Source organism: Hyla sarda, chromosome 8 (assembly GCF_029499605.1).
Source record: "Hyla sarda isolate aHylSar1 chromosome 8, aHylSar1.hap1, whole genome shotgun sequence".
Taxonomy (NCBI): domain Eukaryota; kingdom Metazoa; phylum Chordata; class Amphibia; order Anura; family Hylidae; genus Hyla; species Hyla sarda.
In genome coordinates this window covers 51982783-52008155 of record NC_079196.1, presented here as the reverse complement: position 1 = coordinate 52008155, position 25373 = coordinate 51982783, and the positions used below count along the sequence as shown (strand labels likewise).

Here is a 25373-nt window from a genome sequence, read left to right as displayed (position 1 = left end):
AATTCAAGAGGGTCATACTAAATTCAATGTCTTATTATTATTATTGGAGACCGATAAGTTATGACCGGTCATTAGATGAATGAGCCTCACCTGGGTAGAATGTCTAAATTGTGGCTGAGCTTCCTGTAGTCATCTCGTGAGTCTGCTGCACGGGATATCATTGCAGGGTAGACTGAATTCCAGGAATCTGATCCTTAAAATGTCCCCCCCCCCCCCCCCCCCCCACAAACCGCTTATCACCACTTACAGGTTGTTTAGAGCCTCTCTGCAGGACCTATCATTGTGTCTTTATGGGAGTCAGCCAGTGAGGCGTAAATCATGTCTACGCTGTGTGTCCAGCGCCTACCCACCTATTAGGCCACATTTATCACTGTGCACCGAATACAATAGATGCCTGATTCTTTACCTTCTAATAATGTCATCAATATAGCACCTTTAGATTACCCAAAAAGCTACTTAGAACTAGTGTTGAGCACGAATATTCGAAATGCTAATTTTTACAGCAAATATAGGCACTTCACGATATCGCGAATACTTAAAATATAGTGATATATATATTCCTAATGACAAATATTCAGATTTTTTTATGCAAATTTATGCTAATATTTCTGCAAATATTTATGTGAATATCGTCACTTCCAGACTGGACACTGATCCCTCCCTACTTTAAGGTGAAAGATATAATTGCGCATGCGCACTATGCAAATTTCATTCATTACGAATTTTCGCATGAAAAATAAAAGGAGAATGAACATAGCGATTATGTGAAATTCGCAAATATAGGACGAATATTTGTCTAAAAATTCGCAAAATATCGCAAATTCGAATATGGCCTATGCTGCTCATCACTACTTAGAACAAGAGTTTAGAGTTCGGAAAAGTGTGTGCAAAAAGGAACTCTTTCCAATTCTAATTCAATTCAATTCTAAGTTAGCGTAGTACAATAAAAAATAAAAATAAAAAAACACCGAAAAAAGGCTGCTTAGGGTCTATTCGCATGGCAGAATTTCCGCTTGCGGAATTCCACCTCAAAGTAAAGCCCATAGACTTCTATGGAATGGCGCATTCCCATTCACACTTCTGAATTTCCGCTTGCGGGCTATGAGCTTTACTTTGAGGCGGAATTCGACAAGCGGAAATTCTGCCATGTGAATAGACCGTTACTGGTTACTGATACAAGGGCAAGCTACTGTCACGATGCCGGCTGGCAGGTAGTGGATCCTCTGTGCCAGAGAGGGATTGGCGTGGACCGTGCTAGTGGACCGGTTCTAAGCCACTACTGGTTTTCACCAGAGCCCGCCGCAAAGCGGGATGGTCTTGCTGCGGCGGTAGTGACCAGGTCGTATCCACTAGCAACGGCTCACCTCTCTGGCTGCTGAAGATAGGCGCGGTACAAGGGAGTAGGCAAAAGCAAGGTCGGACGTAGCAGAAGGTCGGGGCAGGCAGCAAGGATCGTAGTCAGGGGCAACGGCAGAAGGTCTGGAAACACAGGCAAGGAACACACAAGGAACGCTTTCACTGGCACTAAGGCAACAAGATCCGGCAAGGGAGTGCAGGGGAAGTGAGGTGATATAGGGAAGTGCACAGGTGAACACACTAATTGGGACCACTGCGCCAATCAGCGGCGCAGTGGCCCTTTAAATCGCAGAGACCCGGCGCGCGCGCGCCCTAGGGAGCGGGGCCGCGCGCGCCGGGACAGAACAGACGGAGAGCGAGTCAGGTAGGGGAGCCGGGGTGCGCATCGCGAGCGGGCGCTACCCGCATCGCGAAACGCATCCCGGCTGGCAGCGGAATCGCAGCGCCCCGGGTCAGAGGACGTGACCGGAGCGCTGCCGCGGGGAGAGTGAAGCGAGCGCTCCGGGGAGGAGCGGGGACCCGGAGCGCTCGGCGTAACAGCTACAGTAGGCACCTATTCCTATTATGATGCAGATCAGCCACAATGCGATATAAGGGGAGGTCGCACAGGTGCAATATAACGATGAACAACCAGTCACACGCCTCCATGAGGGGGGTAGTTGCTAAGTATTATAGTTGCACGCAGCTAAGGCAATATACAGGGTGCCATTAACATGATAACATGTAGTGGGCTTGATTTAATGAGGTATCAGGAAGGGGAAGTGTGTTTAAAAGGAAAGGAAACAGAATACTTGGGGCCCTCCCTGGGAAACAGCATGTCGCTGTAGGGGGAGACCCATGGACCCTGTTGAGGAAGCACACAGCTGGAGCTGTGAGTGGTCCAAGAAGTGGTGTGAACTATGAGTAAAACAGGTTGCAGGGGCACATGTTTTATGCTGGCTGAGGGTAGCTCACCAAATAGTAGTTAGGGCATGCTTACATGTGTAGTCAGTGACCAGACGGTCTAGGACTTTGGTTTGTTCCTGAGTTATGTTTTGTTTTACCTGCAACCTGTGTTAATAAAGCTGGCGAGGTGCCAGTATGCTGAACGGTTGTCTGGCGAGTTATTGCGAGGAAACGTGTCCAGTGGCAAGTGACCAGGATGATCCCACAGCTAATCCCTGAGATGGAATGTCACAATATATATGATAAACATGATGTATAAGTTGATATTTTGGCCAAAGTATACAGTATGTCTATATAGCCCCTGTAAAGTCTATGTAGTCGCTCTCTTTACCAAAAGTTGTGGATGCTGAATAGATTACCTTTCTTTCCCTACCAGAGTATATAAACAACTGGACAACCCCTTTAACCCCTTAAGGACCAAGCCCATTTTGGCCTTAAAGGAGTAGTCTAGTGCAGACTATTGTGCCCGGGCTGAAAAAAAAATGAAAACAAACTTTCACTCACCTTCCTCTGTTCTACCGGAGCACCGATACAACTGATCGGTCCTCCTGTCCCGTCTTCTGCCTTCTTACTGTGCACAGATCATCAAACAGCCTATCATTGGCCGAGGCAGGACATCGCTGCAGTCGGTGATAGGGTGAGCGCCGTGTGACGAACCGTGCACAGTAAGAAGGCAGAAGACGGGACCAGAGGACCGATCAGCTGTAGCGGTGCTCCGGGGAAACACCGGAAGGTGAGTTAAAAGTTTGTTTTCTTTATTTTTTCAGCCTGGGCACAACAGATTAGAAATAGTCTGCACTAGACTACTCCTTTAAGGACACAGCCAATTTTATTTTTGCATTTTAGTTTTTTCCTCCTCGCCTTCTAAAAATCATAACACTTTTATACTTCCATCCACAGATCCATATGAGTGCTTGTTTTTTGCGTCACCAATTTTACTTTGTGATAACATCACTCATTTTACCCTAAAATGTATGGCACAACCAAAAAATATTAGTTATGTGGGGAAATTAAAAAGAAAACCACAATTTAGCAAATTTTGGAAGGTTTTGCTTTTTTACACTGAACATTTTAAGGTAAAAAGGACATGTTTTCTTTATTCTGTGGGCCAATACAATTAAAATGATACCCATGTTATATGCTTTTCTACAATTGTAGAAAATTGTATTTTCAAACTTTTTTAACAAAATTAGTATGTTTAAAATTGCCCTACTTTGACCACCTATAACTTTCAAATTTTTCCGTATACAGGCTCATTTTTTGTGCTGTGATCTGTAGTTTTTATTGTTTTGGTTAAATATATCACTTTTTATAAATTTTTTAAAATATAATATGACAAAAAAGAAGCAATTTTTGCCTTTTTTTTTTTTTTTCCGTTTACACCATTCACCATACAGGATAATTAACCTTATATTTTGATAGTTTGGACATTTACACATGCGGCGATACCAAATATGTTTATTCATTTTATTTTGTTATGCTTTTTTTGGGGAAAATAGAAAAAAGGGGCCATTTCAATTTTTATATATAAACAATTTAAAGAAATCATTAGATAGCATATACTTAACAGTGCTATGCATAGGCATAGCACTGATCAGTGTTATCGGTGATCTTATGCTCAGGTCTGCTCGATCTCAGAGCAGAAGACCCCTGGAGACGGCTGGAGGCAGATAAGGGGACCTCTGGTCACCATGTTGGATGATCAGATCCCCACGGCAGCCACCCATTTAAACGCCCACATTGCTACAGATGCCATGATCTGTATTGATCACGGCATCTGAGGGGTTAATGGCGAACATCAGTGCGATGTTCACCATTACCGGTAGGTCCCTGGCTGGTGACAGCAGCCGGGACCTGCTGTACATGATGTTGTAAATGTACGTCATGGTGCGTCAATTCCCACCGCATCATGACGTACATTTAAGTCCATTGTCATTAAGGGGTTAATTTCATGCACAGGACCCACAACCGGAAGCGCATTGGTGCAAGTCTTTTTATTGTACTGTTGTTTCTGACCTTGTCCAACAGTCTAAGTGGCCAGAGACAATATGTGATAAGTCACATGTTCTCCAGGGGGCTATGCTGCAGTGGGTGGGAGAACATGAAATCCCTTTCACCCACTCATTGCAGCAGGTGATGGGTGGGATTATAAAGTCACAGGGTGTGTATATTGTACATTGAAATGGATTAATGCCTAATACACCCCCCAGTGACTGTATAATCCCACCTATTACCTGATATTCACTCCCATTATTGAAATTAGGCACCTTGAATTGTCAGACAAATTATAAACCTACATATATCAGGAACGGGGGCGGACGTATCAAGAAGCTGTAAAAAGGTGTGTGATCAGGGCCCGCTAACATATTCAATGACAATGCAATCTATAATTTATTTATTTTGCTTTGTCATAGGTTCTCTGTAAGTTACTAGGAACGCTATGTGATGACCCATGATGTTACAGACACCATATCAGTTGGCACCCAATTTCCCCAGAGAAATATATATATATGAACACAAGGTGCTCTAAAATATAGTAAAACTAATTTTAAAATGGGCACTGTCGGAATCAAAAACTTTTTATATTTTGTACATCTTGGCAAAATATTACCCTTTCTTATATACTTCATAAAAAATATATCTAGTTTTTATTGGAATCATCGCTTATAAAAAAAAAAAAAAAAAAAAAAAGAAGAAGACCACAAGGGGTCCCCATACCATCCAGAACATAATCCTGTCCAGCTGCATAATCCTGACCAGCATCTTTATCCCAGCTGATGTACAGGCTGGTTGCACTCCCCTGCGCTCACTCCTGTCCTATCAGACTGCAGCATGAAAACAGAGAGAAGGGGGTTAGAGAGCAGTCTGCAGTGATTGGATGAATATACCCAGCAGAGCAAGTGAATGCATGATGAGTGAGGGTGGGCTCACTGCTTGCCTCAGACACGCCCCTTCCGGAGCAATGGATCTTGGAATGAGTGAGCAGCAGAACAGAGAGATCTGTGAGCCAAATACATAAAGACATGTAAAGAATCTGCATTTCCTAGTGAGTAACATATATAAGCATTATAAACATCCTTCCATAACACCAGAGGGATGATTTGAAGCTCCTGTCCCTCAATGCCAAATCTTTAACAAAGCCTCTGCCTACTTAGTGCCATTTATAATACTGATCTCTTCTTATGTGACAGTGAATCTTTTGGGCCCAGGTGAGAATGCAAACTCCACAGCCAATATCACAGTGTTTCCCAAGCATTGTGCATCCAGCTGTTGCAAAACTACAACTCCCAGCATGCTGGAAGTTGTAGTTTTGCAACAGCTGGAGGCACACTGCTTGGAAAACACTGCCCTATAGCCTTGTCCTTGCATGACACTTGTCTACACAGGAATATTTCTTCTTCTGTATCTAAACCAGCTGCAGGCACGCTGTAGAAATGTAAATGCTGCGTGCTCCACGGTGATAACATTGTAGAGACAGCTCCTCTATGTTTCCATGAAAATAGCTGTTTTATAAGTTAGTAAATCAAGCCAAATCCAATTGGCCGCCATTTATTTACAAAGAGCAGAACATATATTTTGTGCAGCCGGTTTTATTTTTTTTATTTTTACAAGCTGATAATAAGCCATATGGCTGGAGTCATAAATGTAGACCGAGGTACAAAAGTCTTATCATGGTTAAATTCAAGACGCTTGTATTCATTTATTTGTGCTCATTGTAAATCTATCCGCACAAAGCTCCTCTCTTCTTAATAACACTTCCATTGCTGAGATCCATCTTTTTACAAACTCCTAGAGGAGCAGGGTTTCAGTCTTCCTAATAGAATTGGTAACATGCGCTAACTATAAATTAGGTTCTAAGAGGGCGATACTGTGATTAACAATGGAGATGAAGGAGGTTATTTATTAAAGTGGAATATGCTGGCGCCGACACCCGCTCTATGTTTACCAATAAGCTCTTTTATGTCAATGTAGAGTTTTTTTCTCTTCCTAAGATAGTAATACTTTATTGCACTTTTTAAATGGACGCTGGTGTTTCAAACAAGGTGCATCTATTGGAAAGCCAATGATTTCTAACATACTTGTAAATCAATCACTTTATTTACCAAAAATGAATCCTTATCCCAGAAAAACTGTCTTGGCCACTAGGTGTCTCACTTCTCTGCAATCTGCTGCCCACTTCTTGTTGCCATGGGAAATATGTCTCTAGTAACAGCTAGATCAGGACAAACTAAAGGAAGGGGGGTCAGGTTTGCCATGTGCTCTGAGAAAGCCTTTGAACTGAGCCAGTCTGCCTGTTAAAGACAATTCACACTGTTTCTGGAAGGTAACTCAAGGTTTCTTTCTCATCTCAGACCACCCATAAAGTTCAGGGAAGCTTCCCCTTATGTAAATATAATTGTATCTACTGCTGTATGTCCACAGAGCTGTGGTGTTATCTCTCCCTCCTTAGCCTCTAAGCAGCAGCAACAACAAGGTAGCAGCTCAAGGCTTGGTGTAACCCTTTCCTTGCAGTGATGCTGCTGTTTCTTTTATTTCTGCTCAAAGAGCATCTTGCAAGCTTAGTACATCAATAACCCTCCCCCATGCCATCTAGCACTGTACTGTGTAAATAATCAGCCGAGCACAGTGCCAGTCTGTTATGGTATGGCAGAGAGGAGTATATTCTTTGATTGGACAGAGAAGTAAGGAATAGGGAATCCATGTGTACTTCTTAGCTCTGCACTGCCCTGCACATAGCTGTACACCATAGAGGAGCTCTCAGGAGCTCTATAACAGCAGTGAGAGCACTAAAATTACCAAGTTGAAAAATCAAAAGATTTACTGGCGGACCCTCGTGTAGCAGTATACTATAATGCATAGTCACTAGGAACTAGCAACAATCTATTGTATATGGGGAAAACTGGTAGGAATGCAGATTCAGATGTGTCTGGCAGCTGCTTATCTCCATCTAAAATGCACCACTTTTGTTAAGAAAAGGTCACAGAAAACATTTCGTAACATCTCCAATTCATGTATGTCCATATTGTCTATATTGTTGTCTATGTCCATGGGTCCTGTTGTAAAACATATCACTGTCACAATTCTGTAAATAAAAAAAACAGCTGAGGAAAGATGGTAGCCCCCATAACAATGTACAAAAGAATTCATTAAATAAATTACAATCAGAAAATAGAAACAGATTAGAAGAAAATGAACATTTTTCAGTATCTGGCTCTGATCAGGAAAAAAACCTCTAGGTAATACATTCCCTTAAAGTTTTGATGGCAGCCATATTGGTTGTTTCCCAGTTTTCCTAAAAAAAAAAAAAGCCCAATACTGTACATCTAAATTACAGATAAAAAAAATATAACAAGAAGATGGTCAACTAATGAGGTTCTTGTGTTTTTAGGTTGTTGCTTGTTTATATATAGTGGGAAATGTGTGTTTGCACTTCCACTTAAAATTGTGACTTCCTTATCAGCCTTAGCACTCACAAAGAACATGGTTATAGTTTTACCTCTAGTATTCGGGAAATGGGATTGATGAATCCTGATGGTAATCTGCCAATACTTGTCTGAATCTAATCTCTCCTGAACAGCATTGTTGTCTCACACTTGGGTTTGTGGCTTTGCATTGTCAACCAAAATCAATTAGAATGTATTCTGTACTCCGGGTATCCCCCACCCCATATACTTACACAGAAGTGGCAGAGCTGACTAGGTCATTTCACAATTTACTGTGATATTATAGTCGAGAAGACTTTCTAGGTTTTCTATACAGATTAGAGAATAATAACACTATGACTTATTATTTAATCTTTAATATGGATTTTTACAGACCATAAATTATATCGCACAAATCTCAATGTCTCTCTCTCTCTCTCTCTCAGTGAAATGTAATTTATACTGATGCAGATATTTCAGCATATACAAGTGAAACTCGAAAAATTAGAATATCGTGCAAAAGTCTGTTTCATCAATGCAACTTAGGAAATGAAGCATGAAGTGCTTGCTCTTTCTGAGTGTTGCTGTGTAAGAGGGGGCGTGAAAGAGGAGTTTCAAAAACTGTGATTATCTGTTGTGCGGAGTGAATCTGTGGAGTGGGTGCGACTGCCTATAGCCCACATTCATATTTTGGGTAAGTTTTTCTCTTTTGCACATAGTGGGATAACTGTTAGAGTTTAAACACCCTTTTTCCTTTTTTTTTTTTCTCTGTTCCACCTCTAGGGGGAGGAGGAGTAGATTGGGCACAGGTGTATAAATCTTAGCTTGGGACTCTTATTGAGAGCTTGCTCTTTCTGAGTGTTGCTGTGTAAGAGGGGGCGTGAAAGAGGAGTTTCAAAAACTGTGATTATCTGTTGTGCGGAGTGAATCTGTGGAGTGGGTGCGACTGCCTATAGCCCACATTCATATTTTGGGTAAGTTTTTCTCTTTTGCACATAGTGGGATAACTGTTAGAGTTTAAACACCCTTTTTCCTTTTTTTTTTTTCTCTGTTCCACCTCTAGGGGGAGGAGGAGTAGATTGGGCACAGGTGTATAAATCTTAGCTTGGGACTCTTATTGAGAGCTTGCTCTTTCTGAGTGTTGCTGTGTAAGAGGGGGCGTGAAAGAGGAGTTTCAAAAACTGTGATTATCTGTTGTGCGGAGTGAATCTGTGGAGTGGGTGCGACTGCCTATAGCCCACATTCATATTTTGGGTAAGTTTTTCTCTTTTGCACATAGTGGGATAACTGTTAGAGTTTAAACACCCTTTTTCCTTTTTTTTTTTCTCTGTTCCACCTCTAGGGGGAGGAGGAGTAGATTGGGCACAGGTGTATAAATCTTAGCTTGGGACTCTTATTGAGAGCTTGCTCTTTCTGAGTGTTGCTGTGTAAGAGGGGGCGTGAAAGAGGAGTTTCAAAAACTGGAGTTTGAAAGCAGGAGGTTGAGATCGCTGTGAGTTTTAATTTTTGAACCCACAAGGTCTACAAAAAATTTTAAGTGTAATTTTGACTGTCTGTTTTTTCCTATACATTTGTGAAATCCCCATAACTAGATGGCCTCCATGTTGGAAAATGCAGTCCAATGTACATCCTGTTCAATGTATGCAATCCTTGAACAACAGTTTGAGGGTGCATATTGTTGTGCGAGATGTGTGCTAGTTGTCCGTTTGGAAGCCCAGATCCTGCATCTAGAGGGGCGACTGGCAACAATGAGAAGCATTAACAACATGGAGAGGAGTCTCCTGCTCACTGAGCAGGCACTATCGGGAATAGAGGTGGGGGAGGACAGTGGGACGGAGTTGCAGGACAGTCAGGCAGTTAGCTGGGTTACAGTTAGAAAGAGGGGTAGGGGAAAAAGTGTCAGGGAGGCTAGTCCTGAACTGGCACACCCCAACAAGTTTGCCCGCTTGGCAGATGAGGGGGATGCCATTACAGAGCTAGCAGAACTGCAGCAGGATACCGCCTCTGACCGCAAGGGGGATGTCTGCTCCAGTAAGGAGGGAGGGAGGAGTACAGGGCAGGCCAGACAGGTACTAGTGGTGGGGGACTCAATTATTAGGGGGACAGACAGGGCAATCTGTCACAAAGACCGGGATCGCCGAACAGTGTATTGTCTGCCTGGCGCACGAGTTCGGCACATCGCGGATCGGGTTGACAGGTTGTTGGGCGGGGCTGGAGAGGACCCAGCAGTCATGGTACATATTGGCACCAATGACAAAGTAAGAGGTAGGTGGAGTGTCCTTAAAAATGATTTCAGGGACTTAGGCCGCAAGCTTAAGGCAAGGACCTCCAAGGTAGTCTTTTCTGAAATACTACCAGTACCACGAGCCGCACCAGAGAGGCAGCGGGAGATCAGGGAGGTAAACAAGTGGCTCAGAAGCTGGTGTAGGAAGGAAGGGTTTGGGTTCTTGGAGAACTGGGCTGACTTCGCTGTCGGTTACCGGCTCTACCGTAGGGACGGGCTGCACCTCAATGGGGAGGGTGCAGCTTTGCTTGGGGAGAAGATGGCTAGAAGGGTGGAGGAGTGTTTAAACTAGGGACTTGGGGGGAGGGAACCTACAGCAAAGAGGGGGAAGATAGTGTAGATAGAGAGGTGGGAATTATAAATGTACCTGGGGATGGAGCGGAGGGAGGGGTTAGAATAGTTAATAGGAATAAGCTTCATAGGAAAATAAAACTTACACCCTTGAATCCCATTAACCCCAATAACATAAAGGATGGAAATGTAAAGTGTATGTTCACAAATGCCAGAAGCCTAGCAAATAAAATGGGGGAGCTTGAGGCCTTGATACTGGAGGAACATATTGATATAGTTGGGGTCACTGAGACATGGCTGGACTCCTCGCATGACTGGGCTGTCAATCTGCAGGGGTTTACATTGTTTCGCAAGGATAGAATGAACAGAAAAGGTGGTGGAGTCTGTCTGTATGTAAGAAGTGGTATGAAAGTCAGTGTGAACAATGCCATAGTGTGTGATGATTCTGAGGATGTGGAATCATTGTGGGTAGAATTACAAAAGGAGGGAAATACTGAAAAAATAATATTTGGTGTAATCTACAGACCCCCTAATATCACTGAAGAGATAGAAGTTCGGCTTCATAAACAAATAGAGAGGGCCGCCCGGGCAGGTACAGTGGTAATAATGGGAGATTTTAACTATCCAGATATAGATTGGGGTCCGGGGTTGGCTAAAACTACAAAGGGGCGACAATTCCTAAATTTATTGCAGGATAATTTTATGGGCCAGTTTGTGGAGGACCCAACAAGAAGTGATGCCTTGTTGGATCTGATCATTTCCAACAACGCAGAGCTGGTTGGTAATGTAACTGTGCGGGAAAACCTTGGTAATAGCGACCACAATATAGTTACTTTTGACTTAAAATGTAGAAAACAAAGACAGGCGGGGAAGGCAAAAACATAACTTTAGAAAGGCAAATTTCCCTGGGCTGAGGGCTGCACTACAGGACATAGACTGGGGGGAGGTGTTGTCAAATACTGATACAGAAGGTAAATGGGACATCTTTAAATCAACTCTAAATAACTATACAGCTAAATATATACCAAAGGGGAACAAATATAAACGATTAAAACTAAATCCTACATGGCTGACACATGATGTTAAAAGAGCAATAAACAACAAAAAAATAGCCTTCAAAAAATACAAATCTGATGGGTCAGCTATAACATTTAAACAGTACAAGGAGCTTAATAAAATCTGTAAAAATGTAATAAAAACAGCAAAAATTCAAAATGAGAGACAGGTGGCCAAAGAAAGCAAAACTAATCCTAAATATTTTTTTAGATATATAAATGCAAAAAAAACAAGGACAGAGCATGTAGGACCCCTTAATAATGATAATGGGGAGGTTGTCAGAGGCGATCAAGAGAAGGCGGAGCTACTGAATGGGTTCTTTAGTTCTGTATACACTATGGAAGAAGGAGCTGACATTGGCCAGGTCAGTGCTGGTAACACATCATGTAATGTACTGAACTGGCTTAATGTAGAGATGGTACAAGGTAAGTTAAGTGATATAAATGTAAGCAAATCCCCAGGACCGGATGGACTACACCCAAGAGTTCTTAGAGAGGTAAGTTCAGTAATATCTGTACCCCTGTTCATGATATTTAGAGATTCTCTGGTGTCTAGTATTGTGCCAAGGGACTGGCGCAAGGCGAATGTGGTGCCAATCTTCAAAAAGGGCTCTAGGTCTTCCCCAGGAAACTATAGACCGGTAAGTTTAACGTGCATTGTTGGTAAATTGTTTGAAGGACTTATAAGGGATTACATACAGGAATACATAGGGGATAATTGTATTATAAGTGATAGCCAGCATGGGTTTACTAAGGATAGAAGTTGTCAAACCAATCTAATTTGCTTTTATGAAGAGGTGAGTAGAAGCCTTGACAGAGGAATGGCTGTGGATATAGTGTTTCTGGATTTTGCTAAAGCGTTTGATACTGTCCCTCATAGACGTCTGACAGGTAAGTTAAGGTCTTTGGGTTTGGAAATTTTAGTTTGTAACTGGATTGAACACTGGCTCATGGATCGTACCCAGAGAGTGGTGGTCAATGATTCGTACTCTGATTGGTCCCCGGTTATTAGTGGTGTACCCCAAGGTTCAGTACTGGGACCGCTGTTGTTTAATTTATTTATCAATGATATAGAGGATGGTATTAACAGCTCTGTTTCTATCTTTGCAGATGACACCAAGCTTTGTAGCACGGTACAGTCTATAGAGGATGTGCATAAGTTACAAGATGACTTGGATAGACTAAGTGTCTGGGCATCCACTTGGCAAATGAGGTTCAATGTGGATAAATGTAAAGTTATGCATCTGGGTACTAATAACCTGCATGCTTCGTATGTCTTAGGGGGGATTAAACTGGCAGAGTCACTGGTAGAGAAGGATCTGGGTGTACTTGTAGATCACAGACTACAGAATAGCATGCAATGTCAGGCTGCTGCTTCCAAAGCCGGCAGGATATTGTCATGTATCAAAAGAGGCATGGACTCAAGGGACAGGGACATAATACTCCCCCTTTATAAAGCATTGGTACGGCCTCACCTGGAATATGCTGTTCAGTTTTGGGCACCTGTCCATAAAAGGGACACTGCGGAGTTGGAAAGGGTGCAGAGACGCGCGACTAAACTAATATGGGGCATGGAACATCTTAGCTATGAGGAGCGATTAAAGGAGTTACAATTGTTTAGTCTTGAGAAGAGACGTTTAAGGGGGGATATGATAAACGTATATAAGTATATTAATGGCCCATACAAAAAATATGGAGAAAAACTGTTCCAGTTTAAACCCCCCCAAAGGACGAGGGGGCACTCCCTCCGTCTGGAGAAGAAAAAGTTTAGTCTCAAGGGGCGACATGCCTTCTTTACCGTGAGGACTGTAAATTTATGGAACGGTCTACGTCAGGAACTGGTCACAGCAGGAACAATTAACAGCTTTAAAACAGGATTAGATACATTCCTGGAACAAAATTAGATTAATGCTTATGAAGAAATATAAAATCTCATCCCTTCCCCAATATCGCGCCACACCCCTACCCCTTAATTCCCTGGTTGAACTTGATGGATATATGTCTTTTTTCGACCGTACTAACTATGTAAGTGCTCCAAAATCTCCTGGTAGACGGATGCGTTGTCCCTGGACTTAAAGGGGTACTCTGCCCTAGACATCTTATCCCCTAGATAAGATGTCTGATCGCAGGGGTCCCACTGCTGGGGACTCTCTCCTGCAGCACCCCAAGTCATCACTGCATGGACAGCGGGACCCCCCCCCCCCCCCGTGGATAGGAGATAAGATGTCTAGGGCGGAGTACCCCTTTAATGAAGCACAGCGGACCCACATCAGCAGGTGACATGGCTCCCCAAATCATGGTAATTGGAGGGGGGGGGGCTTTGGGGTTTTCATGAGCTGTAACCATAATCATCACAATTATGACATATCACAGCTTGAACTATCTTACTTTACATGTAATGAGTCTCTCTCATATATTAGTTTCACCTTTTAAGTTGCATTACTGAAATAAACGAACTTTGCACAATATTAATTTTTTTTTAGTTTAACCTGTAGTTACATATATCTTGCCCCCATACATGTATGTGTGTGTAGATGTGGTGGTCACTAGGGCAATGATGAGGGTAGTAGTAGCTGTATAAAATAGCTGAGTAGTGTTAACCCAAATGTTCTGCTGTGAGCCCACAAATGTCCTATCTCAGCGACCGGCGGAAGCTCAGATGAATACAGGACCTCCATACCAGCTCTACCGTACTAAACAAAGCAATCACTTGGGCACTGTAAGTGGACCTGAAGAATGCATAAGTTCATGCAGAAACGCTTTGTCCCCATTGTACCAATAAAAAGTTTTATTGTCCTGTGCTGCTCGAGTCCTCTCTTTATGATAAAAGTTGTGCAGCGCCTCCACCAACCATTTTTTTTCCTGCCTTATCTGTCCTCCATTACTATCGGTTCCCAATACTTGGGTCCGATACCGGTAGGCAATGCAACAAAGGGGACCTATGAGTGGAGGGTAAATCCAATATTATTAACATTTGACCGCTAAGCGGTCACTAAGACCCTAAATTTCCCACCCAATATAAAACTTAACGTTTAATGAGCCAAGATTAAAATAACCTCACACTTATTGATCCATAATCCATTGATTGGCATGACACTGCATGCTATATTAAGTGAATTGAAAAGATAGATTGTGGCTGCAGTCCACAATCTATGGTGTGAGACAATTAAAAATCTAACACATTGCCCGCCCGCCCGACGTTTCGCCACAGGCTGTGGCTTTATCAAGGGCTAAGAGGCAAATGGCGTGCAAACAAGCCTTGCAGGGGTTTAAATAACCTCCTGTCTCTGACATCATTGAAACATGTCACTTCCTGTATTATCATGACATCTCATTGGTCACAATCCCATGCAGACTATTGATTGATCGCTTCCTGGCCAATAGAATTTAGACCAGGATGCATCCTGCTATATTCACTTGATTGACAGCATTCTTGACCAACCAGCAGAGTCCATTCATACTTCTGAACTCCTTATTGATGCCGGAAGTGTCCACGTATGTGCGCCATTAATCCTGCGCTAACTGATAGATTCCCGAACATCCGGTATGGACGCATGCGCAGTCCGGATGCGCAAAGGGACGTGCGCGAGTACTTAGTCAATTTCAGCCACTAAACCAGGAAACTGCGCGAAAACATATGCGCCGGCACTTAGCCGATTTCTACTTTCATTGCATTATGGTTCGCACATAGCTATAGTTATAGAGACTGTGATACACAATACAACCACTCAATGTTAACACACGACTGCGCAGCAGGAGTACCGCTAACCTAATTCGAGACCACTAAAATAGTTACCACCTGGTGACATTGGGGCAACCAACCTGGCGACAGTGGTATATAATGTCAAGGCAAAGGAGTATTATTCATAATACCGCTGAGATCGTGTGATCAATAGTAAGAGGGTGACTAGTACTCGTCATGTTCTGCATGGGTTTAGTCATAATTAATTCATATCATCAAACGGAAATTAATCATGAATTAGGGAGTGTAATTATTAGTAAACAGGCTCGTAACGGCTCTTCTGTATAGTATCAATTGTAATCAGTGATTCCTATCCTACAAGAAGGCTGCATAGATGAAGCCTTCATTCAGTCCATTTGGACTTTGGGATTTTAATCTCCAAATCCATCGGGCTTCTTCTTGAAGCAGTCTGGTGTTAAGATTGCCACGTCTCGGACCCAGTTTACACTGAGTAATGCCACAAAAACGTAATTCGAAAGGAGCATCATTGTGTACAGTCCTCATATGCCTCGCAATTGGCGTATCTTGATAGGTGTTAATAGTACTTATATGTTTGGAAATGCGCCTACGCAATTGTTGGACTGTCTTTCCTACATAAATTTTAGGACAGTTGCATGTGGCTAAGTACACTACTCCCATTGTCTGACAGGTAATGAAATCCCTAATTTGATATTTCCGATTATCAATCGGATTAGAGAATTCTTTTGTACGTGGCATGTATTTACAAAAATTGCACCGTCCACATGGGTGTGATCCTTGGATTGATGATTTCAACCAACTGGATGCAGACTCCTCTGCATAAAAACTCCTAACTATTTGATTTTGAATATTGGGTCCTCTACGATAAGTTATAGAGGGGTGAGTAGAGATCACCTCCCTAAGGTCATTGTCCACCTGTAGTATAGGCCAATATTTCTTTAGTATATTCATGATTTTTTGATTGTGTTGATCAAAAGTTCCGATGCACCTAATGATCTTTTGGCCACTATTGTCTTTAGCCAAATTGTGATCACGTAATAATTCAGATCTTGGAGTAGCCCTAGCTCTGGCAAAAGCCTTGTGGAGGATATCCCAAGAAAATCCTCCACAAGGCTTTTGCCAGAGCTAGGGCTACTCCAAGATCTGAATTATTACGTGATCACAATTTGGCTAAAGACAATAGTGGCCAAAAGATCATTAGGTCCATCGGAACTTTTGATCAACACAATCAAAAAATCATGAATATACTAAAGAAATATTGGCCTATACTACAGGTGGACAATGACCTTAGGGAGGTGATCTCTACTCACCCCTCTATAACTTATCGTAGAGGACCCAATATTCAAAATCAAATAGTTAGGAGTTTTTATGCAGAGGAGTCTGCATCCAGTTGGTTGAAATCATCAATCCAAGGATCACACCCATGTGGACGGTGCAATTTTTGTAAATACATGCCACGTACAAAAGAATTCTCTAATCCGATTGATAATCGGAAATATCAAATTAGGGATTTCATTACCTGTCAGACAATGGGAGTAGTGTACTTAGCCACATGCAACTGTCCTAAAGTTTATGTAGGAAAGACAGTCCAACAATTGCGTAGGCGCATTTCCAAACATATAAGTACTATTAACACCTATCAAGATACGCCAATTGCGAGGCATATGAGGACTGTACACAATGATGCTCCTTTCGAATTACGTTTTTGTGGCATTACTCAGTGTAAACTGGGTCCGAGACGTGGCAATCTTAACACCAGACTGCTTCAAGAAGAAGCCCGATGGATTTGGAGATTAAAATCCCAAAGTCCAAATGGACTGAATGAAGGCTTCACCTATGCAGCCTTCTTGTAGGATAGGAATCACTGATTACAATTGATACTATACAGAAGAGCCGTTACGATCCTGTTTACTAATAATTACACTCCCTAATTCATGATTAATTTCCGTTTGATGATATGAATTAATTATGACTAAACCCATGCAGAACATGACGAGTACTAGTCACCCTCTTACTATTGATCACACGATCTCAGCAGTATTATGAATAATACTCCTTTGCCTTGACGTTATATACCACTGTCGCCAGGTTGGTTGCCCCAATGTCGCCAGGTGGTAACTATTTTAGTGGTCTCGAATTAGGTTAGCGGTACTCCTGCTGTGCAGTCGTGTGTTAACATTGAGTGGTTGTATTGTGTATCACAGTCTCTATAACTATAGCTATGTGCGAACCATAATGCAATGAAGGTAGAAATCGGCTAAGTGCCGGCGCATATGTTTTCGCGCAGTTTCCTGGTTTAGTGGCTGAAATTGACTAAGTACTCGCGCACGTCCCTTTGCGCATCCGGACTGCGCATGCGTCCATACCGGATGTTCGGGAATCTATCAGTTAGCGCAGGATTAATGGCGCACATACGTGGACACTTCCGGCATCAATAAGGAGTTCAGAAGTATGAATGGACTCTGCTGGTTGGTCAAGAATGCTGTCAATCAAGTGAATATAGCAGGATGCATCCTGGTCTAAATTCTATTGGCCAGGAAGCGATCAATCAATAGTCTGCATGGGATTGTGACCAATGAGATGTCATGATAATACAGGAAGTGACATGTTTCAATGATGTCAGAGACAGGAGGTTATTTAAACCCCTGCAAGGCTTGTTTGCACGCCATTTGCCTCTTAGCCCTTGATAAAGCCACAGCCTGTGGCGAAACGTCGGGCGGGCGGGCAATGTGTTAGATTTTTAATTGTCTCACACCATAGATTGTGGACTGCAGCCACAATCTATCTTTTCAATTCACTTAATATAGCATGCAGTGTCATGCCAATCAATGGATTATGGATCAATAAGTGTGAGGTTATTTTAATCTTGGCTAATTAAACGTTAAGTTTTATATTGGGTGGGAAATTTAGGGTCTTAGTGACCACTTAGCGGTCAAATGTTAACGATACCGGTAGGAGCGCAGCAGCCAACTATCGCTACCGACCCATTTCGCGCCAACCGCTGCATTAACCAGCCTACGGCTATGCAAGGTGGGTATCTCACTAAGGTGTGGGGAAGGGCACACACCAGCAGATATCCCTCATCAGGGTTCTTTATCCCTTTCTAAGCAACTACTGTATATAGAAAACAAAGCTCTAATCTCAACATGTGCATGTGAATTTAGTCTAAGCCTGTTTTCACAACCAAGGTGGCTCCAACTGTTGCAAAACTGCAACAGTAGCTTTGCAACAACTGGAGGCACCTTGGTTGGGAAACACTGGTTTAGTCTATGAAACTAGAATGTAGCTTAGGCTGATGACAATACGAAAAAGACAAACCTATCTTTTTTTTACATCCTCTCCTAACAATTAAAATGTATTAATCTACCGCCCGGCAAAAAAAAGCTTATCAAGAAAATGACAAAAAATATTGTTGTAGAATTTTTATCCCACACAGGAGAATAATAAGGAATTCCGAGCCACGTCCTTTTTTTTTAATTCATCATAACAAAAGCGTAGAAGTTCAGTATTGACAAATGCATAACTAATGCAAATAAATGAGCCAATTATCCTGAATGGCCAAAAGGCTCGCCACACCGCGGCCTGATGTTTTAATTTAAATGAATGGAACGCAGATTATTAATGTTGATCGGCCTCGTCATTTTCTCAGTCATATAAACAATGGTTTTGGCTCGGGAACGTTATTAACAGGGAATTACATTCCAAAAAACGTGGTCGCGGTCTTGAAAATATCCGCAGAGCTGGAGTTAGAATTTACAGCTCTCTTCGAAATTGTTTATCCTTAATACATCTCCCTTGTTCTCCGCTTCATTACCCCATGATCTATTACAAAGAAAACACGCTTAAAAATTGCTTGCATAGATGATTAAATTACAAAAAAAATAAAAAATGCAGATTGCATAATCTGAGGTCAGGAAATGCACAACGCACAATTTAGCAAGAAAAGATAAATAGGAGCGCACTTTTCAGAGTTTATTGTATGGAATGTAAAAGAAAAACAAATCCTTATTGTAGCCAAGTACACCTGCTAGAAAAAGAGGCAAAAAAGATTGATTCAGATAGTACTGTAGTCAAGTCTAATGAGTACAAATAGGGGACCCCCATCGATCACGAGAAAGGGGTCTCTTGGCCCCTAATTGAATCGAGCGACAGTGCACTTGCTCCATTTACTCACTATGGCAGTGTTTTCCAACCAATGTGCCTCCAGCTGTTGCAAAACTACAACTCCCAGCATGCTGGTAGTTGTAGTTTTGCAGCAGCAGGAGGCACACTGGTTTGGAAACATTGCCATAGTGAGTGAATAATCCATGGCCAGTAAATGCACAGTGTACAATTCAGCAAGAAAAGATAAATAGGAGCGCACTTTTTAGAGTTTACTGTATGGAATGTAAAAGAAAGACAAATCCTATTGTAGCCAAGTACGCCTGCTATAAAAAGAGGCAAAAAAGATGGATTCGGATAATACTGTAGCCAAGTCTAATGAGTGCAAATAGGGGACCCCCATCGATCATGAGAATGGGGGTCTCTTGGCCCCTAATTGAATCGAGCAACAGTGCACATGCTCCATTCACTCACTCTGGCAGTGTCTTACAACCAGTGTGCCTCTGGCTGTTGCAAAACTGCAGCTCCCATTCTGCCCGGACAGTCAACGGCTGTCCGGGCATGCTGGGAGTTGTAGTTTTGCAAAAGCTGGAGGCACACTGCATGGAAAACACTGCACTATGGACTCACAAAGATAGGCAAGTACAGCACTTGTCCATAGGAATGGATCGCAGTACACAAAGAGTCCAATAAAGTGCAGTGTTTATTACATCCCCAGCAAACAAAGTGCAATGTCTCTGCAGTCCATCACCGCCTTTTTCAAGCATGTACGGCACTTGGCTATTTTTGTCACTCCCTTAGCGAGTGAATGGGATCATGGTTTGGCATGCACGCTTCCACTAGTTTCACTCTTGATACCTCAATTCTTATAATCAGTAATACCGTGTTTCTCCGAAAATAAGACCGGGTCTTATATTCATTTTAGTCACAAAAAAGACACTTGGGCTTATTTTTTTTACATGTTATGGGCGCAGCCCCCCCAACATCCGCCCTCCCATCCCCGCCGGTTTATCAGCCAAGCGCTGCTCCCCACATCGAGGGACTAATCGTATGCCACCCGCGAGCGCTGCTTCTCTCCCCCCCCCCCTGCCAAATAATTATCAGCCGCTGCGCTGTACTTTGTATTCCTGTGCCCGCGCTGCAAATATTAAAAAAACAAACTTTAACTTACCTTCGTCCTCAGTTACCGCGTTGCTAAGGATCCGGCCTCATGGTCCCTCCGTTGTTCTTGCTGCGGTCCTAGGGATGGGAACGTCACAGAGCCGTCAGCCTATCACCGGCCGCAGCGATGTCCCGCCTCGGCCGATGATAGGCTGAGCCGACTCCTTACATGACAATGCTCAGCCTATCATTGACAGAGGCGGGACATCGCTGCGGCCGGTGATAGGCTGAAGGCTCTGTGACGTTCCCATCCCTAGGACCGCAGCAAGAACAGCGGAGGGACCATGAGGCCGGATCCTTAGCAACGCGGTAACAGAGGACGAAGGTAAGTTAAAGTTTGATTTTTAATATTTGCAGCCCGGGCATTGCCTAAGTCAGTGGTCTTCAACCTGCGGACCTCCAGATGTTGCAAAACTACAACTCCCAGCATGCCCGGACAGCCGTTGGCTGTCCGGGCATGCTGGGAGTTGTAGTTTTGCCACATCTGGAGGTCCGCAGGTTGAAGACCACTGGCCTAGGTCTTATTTTCAGGGTAGGGCTTATATTGCAGCCCACCCCGATAATACAGCTAGGGCTTATTTTTTAGGGTGTAGGGTGAGGGTGTAGGGTTAGGGTGTATTTTCGGTGAAACAGGGTAGTCTCAGTAGTCGGACCCTCATCGGTTAGATATTATTCACTGTGAATAGATAATTCATAAATTTGGCATAAGCTCTTTCATTGGCACAATGGCCATGGAAAGTGGAAGAGGAGAACAAACAAGCAGCACTCTATTCTATCCTGGCTGATACCACCAACCATGAAAAAGGAGGGTTTTATTTTAAATGGGCACTGTCAGAATTAAAAGCCTTTCTATATGTTGTACATCTTGGCAATATACTTCATTAAAAAAAAATATTTATTTTTTATAGAAATCATGGCTCATAGAAAAAAAATCACTTTGGGTCCCAATACCATCCAGAATATAATTCTGTCTGGCATCACATTTTCTCTGAAGTTGCTGAAGAACAGGCTAGGACAAAGTCCAGGGACTAGCTCTTCTTAGTGCTCACTCCTGTTTTGTCTATTCAGACTCCTGTCTGAAAGCAGAGAGGAGGAGGTTACAGAGCAGCCTGCAGTGATTGGATTAAGAGACCCAGCACTGCACAGCAGACTCAGGGAGACACACCCCTTCTTGAGCAGTGGATGTCAGAATGAGTGAGCAGCAGAATAGAGGGATTTGTGAGCCAAATACAGAGGCTAGACACATAAAAAAGACATGTAAAGCATCATGACCTTGTGAGTATCATATAGAAGCATTATTTTATGTCTGTGATATGACAGGTACACTTTAATCATTTAACATTTCTACCTCCATTTTTGTCTTAATAATATAATAAAAATCCCATTCCTTTCCTAAGCCTCAGATAAAAAGCAATAAAGAATGAACTTAACCTAACCCACATTTTGTTTGCCTTTTATACTAAAGTAGGCCATAGAGTGATGTAATTGGGTATTCCTGCTAGGACCCCCACTGATCAACAGCTAGGACGATTTTAAATCCAATGGCAATCAAATATCTGTCTATATGTTCACACCGCGGAATGTCCGCCTGGAAAATTTCCGGCCGGACAGTCTTTAGACAGCGGGCTTCGACACAACATTCCGGCGCTAGGACCACTCGTGAATGCACCATCTCCATAGACAGTGATGCAATTCCAAGCGGATTCTGTAGAGAGAATGGACATGTCAATTCTTTCAGCAAAAGCTGAAATCGGAACTTCTGCGGCAGATGTTTCCACTGCAGAAATTCTGCCGTGTGAACAGTACAGCAGAATCCCATTAAAAACAATAGGACTTCTCTGCTTGGAAATTCTGCCATGTCAATGAGGCCTAACTATATTATTTGTAACTCTTTTTAACTAATGAAAACAGCTGAGGATTAGGAAGGGTCTACATATGATCCAGAAAGAGTGACAAATGGACTGATGGGATGAGCTGCAAATACTAGGAAAGAACAGACTTTTAATCCTGGAGAATCAGTTTTAAAGTGATTCTCCCATCACTTCAACATATTTTCTATCCACAGGGTACAGAATAAGTGTACGATTATGGAGGGTCTGACTGCTGGGACCTCCCACAATCTCTAGAATGTGACCACTGGTGACTGCCTCTCTGTTTCTATGGGAGATTGGGGACCCCATTTTCAAGATTGAGGGGCTTCAAGCATTTGGACTTGTATCTCCCATCCTGTGGGATACAGGATAAGTCTTAATGGCGGGACAATTTCTTTAAAGGGATGTACTAAATAAAAAAATAAAAAAATGTGCTGAAAAGCATAATAAACACATACCTTCCTCACTCCCACCACAGCTGCTGTATCCTGGACCCAGTCTTATTGCACAGCACTTCTTGTTTGGGGATAGCGCATGTATTGCCTGCTCAGCAAATCAGTGACTAACTGTGAAGTAATGTGACGTATTGAGCCCCAGCACCAGAAAGAAGACGGGTGCTCAATACATCACATGGCCGCTCAGCCAAGAGGCAGGACCCTACTGCAGCTAGCGATTTGCTGAACTGCACTGTGAAGCATTGACCACCAGCATCAGGAAGAGAATTGCACTGAGAAACGCTGCAGCAATACTGGAGGAACAGGGGGAGCATAGTTAAAGGCTGGGAATCTTTAAATACATTTCCTACTGTTGGAGTACCCCTTTATTATGTGTTTACAGTTATATGTTCACATTGTTTTGCTACGGTAGCATAGGGCCCTTCAAGATAAGCAAGGGTTGTAGGCAGGGGTCAAGTCCTGGGGGAAAAAAGTGTGGAAACTCACCCAAGATTTCCACTCAAGGGCTGGTCCTGCAGCACACCTGCTAATGGGAACGATGTTCCTGCTGTGAAAAAAGTTCAGGAACTAAGTTTCCACAAGTTCCTGCAGGACTTGAGCCCTAATTGTAGGGTGTTTTGCTTTATTTTTAAAGCAGCCCAGCATAACTCATCTCGCGACTTCTGCCATTCCTACGGTCAATGTTTTCAAACTGATCTCCACTTCTGTTTTGACACACAGAAAAAGCATCTCCATCCAGCTGAATGACAACAGCAAAGGATTGGGAGGGTGAGTATTGTTTTTATTTTTTATTTTGTTTTTTAAACCCAGACAGACCCCAATGGAAGCTTAACCCAAATGGACATCCCCTTTAAGGATTTTATACCGTTAAGTGTTTTTATTTATTATTCTATAGGATTTTCAGCCTAAACTAGTTTGAATCTGTTTTCACTTATCTTTTGTAAATCTCTATTTCCAAGAAAAATAATAGAACTTTTCCAATGTCTTATCTTAAAACTGTGAAAGACCCATTCATCACTTCATAGACACCAGAGAAAACATAAGCAACGTAGGTAAGAGCCAAAGGGGAGAGGACAGATGTGTAGCTGACTGCACTTGCTTTTTCTATCGTGTATGCTGAAGTACTATTACGTATCAGTGCTGTCTCAGATCTTGGAGTGGTAAATAGTGGCAGGTAGATTAAAACATTTGCTCTATCTGTGACTTCCAGGCTGGAGGTAAAATCTGTTCTATGATGATAAAATGGTCATTTTTAAAGTCATTACAGTTCTGCTGGAGATAACATGAAGCCAGATTTGTCTATGAGCCAAAAGAATAAACAAAAGTACGCCGAACATAAAAATAATAAAAAATGACTGCTTTGCTTAGTAGGGATTTTGTTTAATCTGTTATTTTCAAGGTTCTGAAATGAAATAAAATGACTGCACATAAAGAAGCATTTATAAGTATTAAAGTGCTCTGTTCATGCAAAAATATCAAGCTTTCTGAGAATTATTGTGATTTACATTTAAGAGCCACATGGATCACTCCACTGGCCGCATACACTATTAGGGTATGTTTACACATGCATATTTTACCCCATTGGGTAGCAAAGACTGCTGCAAAAATATGCAGAAAAATATGCAAAATATGCTGAGGGCTGTAATGTGTTCTAGCTCTCCATTCCATCCCTGTCCCTGCTTGATTGGCAGTCAGCTGGAAGCCAAGCCCTGTTTTCGAAACTCACACCTGTGCACAATTTGTATGCACAGTGCAGGAATGAGATTTGGAAACAGGGTTTGGCTTCAATCAAATTAGGACAGGGATGGGAGGAGGATCAAAAGGTATTCCAGCCTTTGACAATTGGCACCAGAGAATTAAAGCATTTTGCTACATTTTGAAAGCGCTGACAGGTATATGAAAGGTACCAGGTGTCTGCTTCCCTAACAGCTATCTAACAGTGAGCAGTTTGGAACATACATTGCAGCTGATAGATTTCCTTTAGTCATATTAATATAAATGTGTGTTGTTAGTTGGGAACTTACTGTGCAATAAAGTGGCTGAATGCTCTAGACCATTGTCCTGGATGAAGTAATGTAGGTGGAGGGTTTCTAGAAAGAAAGAGAAAAGATTGTCAGCACAACTAAACATATTACAGGCAAACTGAAGCCAATCCTAAGAGTCTATTCACATGGCGGAATTCCGCATGAAATGAAAGCCCAAAACTTCTGCTTGTACAAATATCTAAATTTACAGTATAAGATACAGTAAAAACATTATGACATTTAGCACCATAGTCCAGTAGTTTTTGCTGAAGTCACAGAACCCTAAATAATTCATCTGGTTATCACAGATATGAACTGTGCCCTTTGACTTGCTGTTTGCTTCTTTTCATTATGCTTCTGTGATTTCGAATCCAATAGTATTGACACTGAATAATGGAATGGTAGAAGACTGAAAAGAGAACATAGAACATAGATAACTACAAGAGAATTCATCTCAGATACAAGGAACATATCATTATCTCTTTCCTTTACAGACCTGGTAAATGCTGATAGAATTATAAGCTGGGATTTGTCAATATTCTGGTTTCTCACATATTTGCATCTGAAAAAGTGGATGCATTTATAGGAATACTGTTTCCCATATGCAAGTTTTTCTATAATGGAGATGTTGGTTGTAAGACATTTGCTGTGTTGCTGCTGCATTTTGATGGTGTTGCACTGTTTTA

The 25373-nt window shown here is 42.3% G+C and overlaps 1 protein-coding gene across 11 annotated transcripts in view; it reads right to left on the bottom strand.

Moving 5' to 3' along the window:
• Positions 1-25373, bottom strand: part of MYO3B (myosin IIIB) — a 523821-nt gene that overhangs the window by 252802 nt on the left and 245646 nt on the right. For all 11 annotated transcript variants that reach the window (XM_056536145.1, XM_056536147.1, XM_056536146.1 and 8 more), the window contains one exon: positions 24688-24753. In XM_056536145.1, the coding sequence (XP_056392120.1) occupies positions 24688-24753 (66 nt within the window). The remainder of the gene's footprint in view (positions 1-24687; positions 24754-25373) is intronic.